Genomic DNA, 11,221 nt, shown 5'->3' on the forward strand with positions numbered 1-11,221 from the left:
ATAGAGAGAGATACATCAAATGATATGCGTTATATATATATATATATATATATATATATATATATATATATATATATATATATATATATATATATATTCTTGATGAATACATTTTTATAAAAACTGAAGATAACCTAGTTACTGGGGTTATTAGAAACTAAAATAACACAGAGGTGCATGAAGGTGGCATCAAAATGCATATTTTTAGATTTCTTTGAACACATGTAGCTGATCAGACATTTATTTTATCATCATGCTGCATTTTTCTCAGCACATTGAGAGTCAGGACAATTAAACACAGATGTATATATATTCCAATTATAGAGGATTATAGTGCAAAAAAGCAAATTTAGCAGAAGCAAAGAAGGATGTAGCTTCCTTGTTTCCTGAAATCCTGCCATGCAGAGTTATCATGGACACCTGAGGAACTGAAATGTACCAAATAAGACGTCAAATGTATCTTTTTTATGCATCAGTGTTTGATTTCAGAGCAAAAGCGTCGGGTTTATACCAAACAACGTTGACCAGTGAAGTACTTACTTTCTCCTCATAGTGAATGCACGATGCAGCCTCAGGACCGAGATACTTCACCAGACTAGAAAGCACAGCTGCTCTTCTTTCTCCAGCCTGCAAACAGAGAAAATCCCGGCTCAGCGTTGTACCAGCAGCGCTTAGCATTTAAAAGCAGAGCGGCATGCTGCTGAAATAATAATGCACATCCGTGTTTTTCCCAGCTCAAAGAGGGTTTTTATTTTGTGAGGAGCCACAACATTGAGCATGAAACCAGGAGGAATGTAAGAGTGTGGAGGAATAAAGGAGAGGATGAAGGGACATGCAGTGCAGCGGGGATGAGGAATCAAAGCTGTAATTTAATGCTTCCTGCTGCTGCTGCCTTAGATGGACAGCTGTTTACTAAATGGCATTTCGGAGCACACTAAATTCATTTGTTTTGTTTACAATTGATTTTTTTGTTTACAAATGATGTTTTCAATATGAATCTTTACAATGTATGTTTGCAGCTTGAAGCACTTTGTTTCAGCTGCCGCTAGTCTGAAGGAGCGGCAGCTGAAACAGTTTTAAAGCGCTTTATAAATAAAACTGGCTTGGATTTTACTATTTTACTAAGTCATCTGTATTTGAATGTACTCTGTTGGTCTATGATGCAGGAATAAAAACTTGCAGCCAGCCTTTTTGGATCTGGAGTGAATTTTTTGCCTCATATCTCAGTCAAAGTGGATTGAAAGCATTTGCTAAAAATTGTTATTCTTGCCCAGCTAACTTTAACTTTAACTGGGTTATTAATTTAATCTTTATCCAGCATTTTTATTAAACAGATGTTGTGCAGTGTTAATTTTAAAACCAAGGAGTCTGAATAAAAACGCACTGCTCAGAACTGTCGAAAAACTGAAAAAAAAATAGAATTGTGCATAATTATATTAGTAAAACACTTAAAATCCCGTTTAATTAATTAAAGTTTGTAGTAGTAATGAGACAATATGTGATAATTGGAGTGCTTTTAGTAGTAGAGATCCAGCTGCAGCTGCATGAAATCTGTAAACTTGCCCGTATATTTCATGTATCATCTTAGCGTTCCATCAGAAATTAGGTTGCAAACAAATTTCAGGCAAGACATGAGAGAGAAAATGTGGAAAAAATGGTAATAACAGAGCTGGAACTCACTCAGACAAATTTCAGACGGGTAAAAAAAGAGAGAGAAAGAAAATGAGAAAGTGGAGAGGAAAAGCATTTGAACCATCCAGCAAAACAATGTAAGCAAAACACAGCAAAGGAGAAAAATGAAACTCAAAGGAAGAAGATATAAACAACACAGTGAGATGCAGAAAAACTGCAGAAAGGATGAGCAAATTGGAAGAGCTGGGATGGAAAAACAGACAAACTGACAAAAGGAGTAGAGATAAGGCAACGTACACACAGCTCCTGACTTGTCTTATCTGTCTCTACTGCGTCTCTTTGTCTCCGCCGTCTCCCTGCTTATGACCTATTAATTTATCCCAAAGAACAGGAGAAAATTAGGATGCCCTCTACGCTTTCTGAGAAAAACAAAAACAGAGCTGCCAGAGTTTAGAGCAGAAGTAAACGCAGGTGGGGGAGCATCAGATGTTCATCCACCGTTTTAAATTAGAAATGTTTATTGAAATCCTTGTTGGAACATGAGAAAAGGAAAGAGGGTTACATAACGCCGCCGTGCGAAGCAGGAAAGGCACACTGATTTAAAATGAACCTGATTGGCTCTTGTTTTGTTAAACGCAGGTCACCTCACGCCTCGTTAAGCGAGCAAAGCTTACAGACGATAAAAGAAGGGCTAAAGCGTGGGCTTACATGCTCAAAACATAAATAGAACATTTTCACGGCACAAAAAGCAAAACTGAAACGTAAAAATGTATGTCACATGGGCCAAACAAAGGGAACAAAAACTCAAATCAAACAAATAGTTAAAGTTTTTTGGTTCTTTTGGTTTTGGATTTTGAAGACCTGAAACATAAAATGGGCGTCTTATTTTGAAATTCTTTTGGGCTCAGTATAACAAATTTATCCTCAGTTATAAGAGCAGAAGTTGGGATCATTTTACTTTTAAAAAATGATAATGGTGATAATTTCATCCTGATTTAAAAATAAAAAGTCAGCTTGGATGTTCCAGGTTTCTCATTCCCAAACTGCTTTTGGGGGCCACACAAACTGAGTCGAAGGGCCACAAATGGCCCCCAACCCACACTTTTAACACCCCAGCTTTAGAACACCATAAAAACCAAATCAGCTTTTTGCATAGTGTCAAATTACAATGTGAAAATATGTTAAATATGTCATGCTCATTGTATTCTGATTGATTCTTTCCCTCGTTGACATTCAGAACAATAATTTGAAAGTTTAAACAGCTGCTGGAAGAGGACTCCGGGTTTTCCTGGCAGAGGTTAAATAATCGCTGGAGAAAGCAAAACGAGGCACCTAGACAGTCACTATGTCTCCATGGCAACCACTTAACTCCAGCTCTTCAGGGCACAACTCTACCAATTTACAGCAGAGACCAGATATGTACCTGGTGTATACATCTAAAACGAAAATACATGCATTTATTTTCCTTATCGTTTGAAATTAAATCCGAACCAACATCAGTTAGGATTAACTGGATTATATTTAGCTGCTAAGTACAAGAATAGCAATGGACAGGATTTATTTTTAACTTACAATTAAACAATTTAAGAACAAATGAGCCTCTGGCCACCATGCCCTGTCAGTTTTAAAATAATTAGTGGTTTTAACCGTGCGCAATTTAAAGAAAAATGACGGTCATTTCCTCTGGCCGTCACTGGTACAGGAAATGATGGCCGGAAAATTGAGTTTTAAATATTTTTTTAAAAGCGATTGAATTTTATTCTCACCTTTTTGTACCAGATTTAATGCATCTACGCAGTTATAATAATGGAAAAAGTCAAACATATTTCCATAGTATTTACTCTAAGAACTGAAATAGCTTTTAGGTTTTCGGGAGAAGAAGTGATTTCAGAAATACGTGCATCCAAAACAACATGATTATGAGGTTAAACTTGTGTTAAAAATCATTTTCCAGAAACTGGTCGCCCATTTTTACAACAATTCTTATCATATTTGGAATAAATGTTGAATTATACAATTAAATATTTACTCCTAAAGCGGTTCTAGGTTCAAATCCTGGTTTGGAGTCTCTCTTGGTACTCCAGCTTCCTCTCTGGGATAGATTTATTAGTTTAAAGTTAAAACTAGTCATAAATAAGGTCTCTGTCATTTTAATTCCACCAGAGCAAACCAGTATCCAGCAATCTAAAACTCCTGCCGTGGGAATTAATGTAGGGCATGAGGGTCCAAATGAAAAATGGCATATCCTATCAACAACTGCATCTTATTTAAACAGCACATACTGTGCATAATTGTAACCCTTATGCCCGCTTGCATCACACGCTACCACATTTTCTCTGTGTTCAGAAGCAGAGCGGCAAGTGGAGGTTAATTATTAAGAACCTTTTGCTGCTCGTCTCTGCAGGGTGACAGCTACTACAGCTGCAGAGCTTTAAAGCAAGGCAGGAAAACGACCTAAATTGCAAAACAACACCAGACACAATGTTGGGTTTTGTCTTTTTTTTCCCTACCTGAGTTACAGAAAAAAAGTACTAGAAAAGGGAAAAGAAGGTAAAGGAATTATATTCTTGTTGGCTATGAGTGCAAAAAAGGTTCCTGGTGAAGATTTGAAACACTTACAGCTGTTTGAAAATATTAAGATTGTATTTACCCCTAAAAAATGAAGCAGAATATAATCATTCCTATGAAATATGGTTTTTGTGAAGAAGGAACATTTTCACCTGGAGATAAAAAAAGAAAAAAGTACAAAAGGTCACTGGCAGCAACAGCTCCATCAGTGACTTGCAGTGTTTTCACTCCTGCTAGTCCGGCAGACTTGATTCAATTGGGGACAGAAATTGCAACATTTGTTACATTTTCAGCTGGTGCAGTTTGCTTTCACACTGCACTGGGTCAAACCAACCAAACCTTTTGAAAAACCTGTTCACCTCCTCACCTGTGGGGGCGCTGCGTCAAGAACCACTGAAGGAAATGACACAAAACCTCAGGAGAAAACACCAACCGCAACTGGCTTCTTTGCAAATTGTCTTTTTTGCAAACTGTCTTCTTTTTCCCCGAACCAGAGTTAGATCTTTTGGTCCACATCAGAGTTTGATTATGCATTCACGCCTCCCCAAATGAACCAGACTTTCTAGGTAAACGAACTAGAATCGGATTAAAGCAGATTAAACAGGGCTGGTGTGAATGCACACTTAATTTAGAAAAGAGACGGGACTAAACACAAATAGGCTGAGCCAGGAGCTCAACAAGTGGACTTAGATGATGGCTGTAACACTTATGTCAAAGACATCTTCTGTGAAAGAGAGACAGTTAAATACAGGAGCAGTCTTTTAGGAAAGTGACACAGCTAAAAAACAAAAGCTCTGAGCTAAGTGTACTTTCTAAAACCAGAGTACAAGAATTAACGCCAAAGGTTTAATCACCAGGAGGAGACGCTGTTAAACAAGAGCAACTGACCTGCTAGCAACAGAGAATACCTTCACTATTGTCTTAATGCAGGAAAAAGACATAACTAAACACAAAAACATGGAGTTAGGTGTACTTTCTATGCTATTTTAGCACTGCAAAAAAAGGTAATGTCAACAATAGCTTTGTCATTTATTGATTGAAAAGACCTGGCTAATCAGAAAAACTGAGCTGGACAAAAACAAAAAGTGCTTGAAAGTAAAGAGAAAAGAGATTCAGTTAAAAAACAAAAGCACTGAGACAAGTGTACTTTCTACTTGAAAGAAAAACACAAAAACTAGCACCACCAAAAGCTCCATGAAAGGCTTCATCCCAAAAAGGAGACCTGGTTGAACAAGAACACTGAGTTGGTAACAACAGAGACTCATTGACTTTACACTGGAAAGACATACAGCTACACACAATAACATGGAGTCAGGTGTACTTTCTTTTGGAATAAAGAAAACACACTTGCAACAATAGAGTTGTCATTTACTTTGTCTAGGAAAGAAACCTCACTAATCAGAAAAACTACTCGAAGGTGCTGGCAGTACAATGTCCACTAATGATTTTTTTCCTGGAGTAATCTTAAAATCTTTTCCTTCACCTCACATCCAGAGCAAACATAAAGCCACATCTTCATTTTCCAGCCAATTAACACCTAATGAACTAAAAGCACCAGATGTGCATTGCACAGGGCACTTAGACATAAATGTCCCTCACACTGGGTTTTGTTTTGAGCCACTTAAAAATGCTTTTATCTGCTATATTTTATGAAGTAATAGCCATTGCGAGCTGGCAGCAGCATCCACCCCTCCAACCGCCTCATTCCTGGATGCAATTTTCTTAATGCTGCACTCAAGTAATATTGTTATTATGACAAGACACAAAGCTCTGCCTTTGTCTCCACACACAATGGAAATCTGCGCCAACCCTCAACATGCAGTCACAATCGAATGAACCTCTCTGCAATGCTAATGTACCCTGTTATTTTTAGAGGAAATGGGGAATAAATGAATGTTTGAAAACATTTTAGTTTTCGTGACCAATATTTGAGCCTTTTATACCCACAATGAATACATCTCGCTTTCCTCATTTCACCATTAGCAGGCTCCATGACTTCACATGAGATCATGCTGAATTCAAATCAAATATCAAACACGCCTCGGCAGCGGCTGCTGCACGCAGCATGAGAGCTCTGCTAAGATAAACACAGGTTCGTAATAATCTGATTAGACCGGCCTCAGCCCCTATTGACTTTACCTCTCTGGTGCTCCAAAGAGTCGCCTGCTGGCCGGAAATGAAGCCCACCAGAGCCGGGTTCCCACGCGGGCTGGTGGCGTCGAAGGTGACACAGAACGGACAGTCGGTGGAAGATCCTGCCACGATTTCTCCGGAGAAACCCTTCTCCTTCCAGAAGGCCTGCAGGAAGACAGAGACGTTCCGGCTCCATCAGCGGTTTGACGTTAAATTCAAGTCAACAGTAAAAATCCCGAATGAGATGCTAAATGGGCATCCAATTTTGAGAACAAAGACAATAATGAAAAGAAGAGTTTCTTTGATTTTCAGCAGGGGAGCATGAAGTGGATCCGCTCAGAGGCAGAATTGTTTAAGCTGACAACGCGGGGGCCACATTCTGATGACTAATTTTTCTGCTAATTCTTACTAGATTGCTTCATTTCTTGCTGAATTTACAGTAGTGGTTTATTTACAGGTGTGGAAACAATAACCCACTTATTCCTCTCAGTCAGTAGGTCAGTTTACGTCCAGACGGGCCTTCAGCACCAGTTAAAAAAGAAGAAGGGAAGAAAAACTGTGGATACTAGTACTTCACTGATTTGATGTTTCTTTAACCAAATTTAGTTTTATTTTCTGTTGATGTTGTGAAGCACTGTGGTCAGCAGGTTGTTGTAAACGTGACGGATATGTAGCAGGGTTTTGTGTACGTTTGTAACTGTTATTATTAATGTTGCACATTTTAGCTATGTTTAATTTGTTCTGTTGCTCTGTAGTTTGTTGAGGGTTAAGGAAGTTAACCTGCTGGACCTGAGACGAACATAAAAGGGTCAGACAAACTTTCACTTCACTTCCTTGTTTGACTAAAACATTTTGGTTCAGATGATGATTTAATGTTATAAATATGACCCAGGGGCCACCAGACATTCACATTATATTCCTAACATATTCATTACTGTGTTGACAGTGTAAAACTTCATCATCCAGCCTGAACATTTTACAAATTCTTGATCTCCAAAGTTGAGATCTGTATTTTTTAAATGCTGTTGCAAACTAAGGAATTCACATTCTGCCTCAAGCACAAACTTTTTTCACTGTAGTTTTCTGTGATTTGCACAAAGAAATCTGAAAAGTGTGGCGTGCACATGAACCTGCAAGTATATAGAGGCAAGTGTTCACCTCCAGTTCTTTGAAAAATACCTCCAGGTCTATCAGACAGCATGGAAAGCATCTGTGAGCAGGAATTTTCAAGTTTTGCTAAAGAGTCCCACTGGATTTGGGTCTGGACTTTGACTAGGCGACTATAACACACACTGGCCCAGTCTCCTCTCTTGTGCAGGCTGTTTTTCTTCCAGAACTATCCTGTTTCTAACTCCACCGTAAACCATCGTACGCAGAATTAATCTTCTGATCCAAACAGTATTTTGCATGAAAGCCAAAACTTTTTGATTTTGATCTCATCTGACCAGAGGATCTTCTTCCGAATGTCTGTGTGGACTCCAGAGTTTTAGTCCTGGAGTGTTTGACTTTCAGCTGTCTAATACTCTTCCCCCCTAAGCTGTGGATCTGCAGCTTACCAAAGTCCTTCTCGCAGCTTCCTGGCTGATTAATTTTAAAGAGGTGTAAGCATGTGGGTTAAGGTGGACAGCCATAGTTGTGCCATCAAACGCTGGACTGAACGGAGCTCTGCACATTTTTTAAAGCTTTGAATAATATGTGTTGTTCCGTCACATAATGTTCCTATAAAAAACAGTTTGTGGTTTTAATATAAGGAAATGTAAAAACTGTTTTGCCAGGCATCTCTAGCTGCAATAAAACTAAACCCAACAGTGAATGCTCCTTATGACTGTGTGTTTTTGTTTTTTCAAACATTGCAATAAACAGCAGCATCACAGTTTCATGTTTCATTCCAGTGAGTGACTTGTAAACATCTTTATTAGGATCCCTGTTTTATTTTCTGAACAAATGAATCAAACTCTGAATTCACAGGCGTTGATTCGAGTCAGGCAATGTCACGCTGAAGTGAGACATGCATGACAAGAAGGTGTTTATTTTTGGTTGCAGATGGGAAATTGGCAGCTGGAACAGATTTATTCTCCATATTAATATGAAACCGCACACAGGAAATCGGGACATTTATTTTCCTGGAAGCTCGAAAAAGAAGGGCAAAGAATGCAGTTGTTCATGGAGAGTTGACAAGAGCATCCTGGGCTACTTACATAACGTTAAAAAAAATGCTGTAGAAATAAACCAGATTTGATTTGTATGTGCAATGTAACATTTTTTTAAAATCTTTTTAATCATTAGCATTTTCCTGTTAGTGTTTTACTCCAGGGGTGTCAAACTCATTAGGCTCTTAAAGGGCCGGTCGTGCCAGAATGCATTGATAAAACCTGTTCACATTTTTAAATTCTTACAATTAAATCATTACTGAACATCTTTTCAGTCCCTCCAGGAATTTGTGATACTTTTTGTGATTTTTTTGCAAGAACAACCAAAGTGTTTGTGGTACTAATTTGGTAATATTTGAACTTATTTATGACGGTAAATGTGACTTTTTATTACTCGCTGTATATAGATCATAGACCATAATTTGACATCAATTAAGGCTGAGGCAGCTACAAGTAAAGTTTTTGACAATTTTTGAGAAAAATCTGCAATAACTTATGTATTAGTGCAAAAAAGTCCAGGAATTTCTTGATTTTGCATAATAACTATCAAGAAACAGGAAGGGCTGATTGATATAATTTGGCAGTAAGCATTTAAAAAATTTATTAATTTGATTGAAAACATAATACTTGAGCACATTTAGTGTTTAGAATCCACATAAAAAGCCACTGCAGGCCGGATTTGGCCCACAAGCCTTGAGTTTGTTTTATTCTATCCACAGCAGAAAAGTTGTTCATCTTTTGCCATTTTTGCAGAAAGTAAAAAACAACAGACTTTGGTACCATATTCCACAGGTGGGGGCAATGCTACTTCAGAACAGATGTGATGGGAGGAACCCGGCAGAAGTGAGCTGAAATGACACGAGGACTGATCTGCAAAAAGGCAGAGGGGCCGGATAAGACGACTGACGAGGCTGATCCAGATGAGTGACAGGCCTCTGAGCTGTTTGGGGGTGGGATGGTGTCAACCTGTCAGCTTAATTAGTCACCGTGTTTGTCTGGAAGGATCATGGCTACATCCTTCAGCACAACCAGCAAATGTTGTGCAAATGTTCTCATGAAAAAATAAGAGTTTGGCTCCCTTTGCATATGCTATTTGTAGCCTGCAGGCGACCTCATGTAATGATAGGAGCCTTAAATGTAGCAACAACAGAGGCTTTTGCGCAGGACAAACTGATTTGAATCTGCACCAAATAACACTTACATCACATTACATTATTTAGGCCTTTATTCATTCCGGTTAGGGTTATATAAACATCTGTACTTTGGCCAGAGGGGAGAACGCAGGCCATGTGTTCGCACAAGTTCAGCCGTTCAACACAAACTTCTTACTGTGACAATTTTTATTGTTTTCAGATTACTGTGCAGTAGGATCAATTCTACAATCATTTGACAGCAGAAACTCGTTTTAAATGAATTTTTCCATTGCAAACATTGATGGGACAATATTAATATAGGGTTAGACCATCATCAGTACAAGTGAAGCTGTAAAAAATACAGTTTAAAACACTATTCTTCAAATTAGGAGACTGATCTGCTCATTTTATTTGGTGTTTTCTTTGCTTTGCATCAGAATAACCTCACATGCAAAGAATGAGTCCTGGACTTTAAGGACAATGTTTTGGGTCACCAAGAACTTCAAAGTAAGAGCTTCTGCTGCACCAAAACTGTTTTTCAGGACATTAAAACCTTTTTCTCGACAGCTTCTAGTGAGCAACAAGACCAACTGTGCCCCGATTTTCCAATCTCAAGGTCAAACCATGCAACATTTGGACCTGCAAGCAGGAAACATCAGATTCACCCAAATCCAACATACTGTCAACTTAAAAGCTTTAATTTTAGACAAAATTAGATCATTTTCAGTCACGATTTGATCCAGACATTGATATCCAGCATGTAAGATTATCCAATTTACAAATTAAGTCCTTATTCCTAAATTACGAATTCATAAATTATGAATAAGGATCAACCCTGGAAATTTGATGCATTTACTAATCATTAACTATCCTGTTTGCTATATAAAACGTTAGTAGCATATAAGCACAAAACTTTTCCACAAATCCAAGCAGTGTTTGTGCTAAAGCCAAATATGTATATCAGTTTTTTCACATCATATTTAGCTCAGTTTTTATTTTTATCCCTAGCAGAAAGCCTTACGTTAGTCAATGAAGCATGAAATCACTGAGTCCGTTAATGTCCGATAAGGTACGACGACGGTAAACACGCTCTCACAAGCTTTTTGTGTTGAGGAACCGTTTATTTGGCTTTAAATATTCAATCTTGTTCCTATTTTATTCCACTGTCAGGCCGTTCTGTTCAGGCTAAATTCTGAGAAAATTATCGAAGGCCAAAGTAGAGGGAATAAAGAGATCGGTAATACAGTGAAGAAATATCCACAACACATAATGTGACAGTCCTGTCAGGATCTAAATGTGAGAGTAGGAGGTTAAATCAATAACAGCAACATGTTTTTCAGCTTTAGTTACACTTATTCACCAGACAAATGCAGCAAGCTGCCTTTATGTTTCCCATCTTTCACAGATTTTAGCTAAAGGAATTGTAAATCATAATGTTATTATAACCATATCATGATGTTTAGACTGAAGCACACCAGTGAGATTGGTTTATATAATTTTCAGTTCTTCTTAACAAGCAAAGAAATGGTAAAAAAAAAAAAAAAAAAAAAAAAAACAATATAAAAAATGATTTTTCCCGGTAAAAACAAAAAAAAAAGGCAAATT

General features: G+C 37.8%; 1 protein-coding gene across 2 annotated transcripts in view; it reads right to left on the bottom strand.

Annotated features, from left to right (window-relative positions):
• LOC106947407 (probable flavin-containing monoamine oxidase A) overlaps positions 1 to 11,221 on the bottom strand; it is a 71,655-nt gene that overhangs the window by 21,575 nt on the left and 38,859 nt on the right. For both annotated transcript variants that reach the window (XM_015032394.1, XM_015032393.1), the window contains exons 9-10: positions 6,340 to 6,498; positions 541 to 627 (exon numbers count right to left, since the gene is read on the bottom strand). In XM_015032394.1, coding sequence (XP_014887880.1) covers positions 541 to 627; positions 6,340 to 6,498 — 246 coding nt within the window. The remainder of the gene's footprint in view (positions 1 to 540; positions 628 to 6,339; positions 6,499 to 11,221) is intronic.

Source organism: Poecilia latipinna, unplaced genomic scaffold (genome assembly GCF_001443285.1).
Source record: "Poecilia latipinna isolate Pla-1442-1.1 unplaced genomic scaffold, P_latipinna-1.0 Scaffold238, whole genome shotgun sequence".
In the NCBI taxonomy this organism is placed as follows: Eukaryota; Metazoa; Chordata; class Actinopteri; order Cyprinodontiformes; family Poeciliidae; genus Poecilia; species Poecilia latipinna.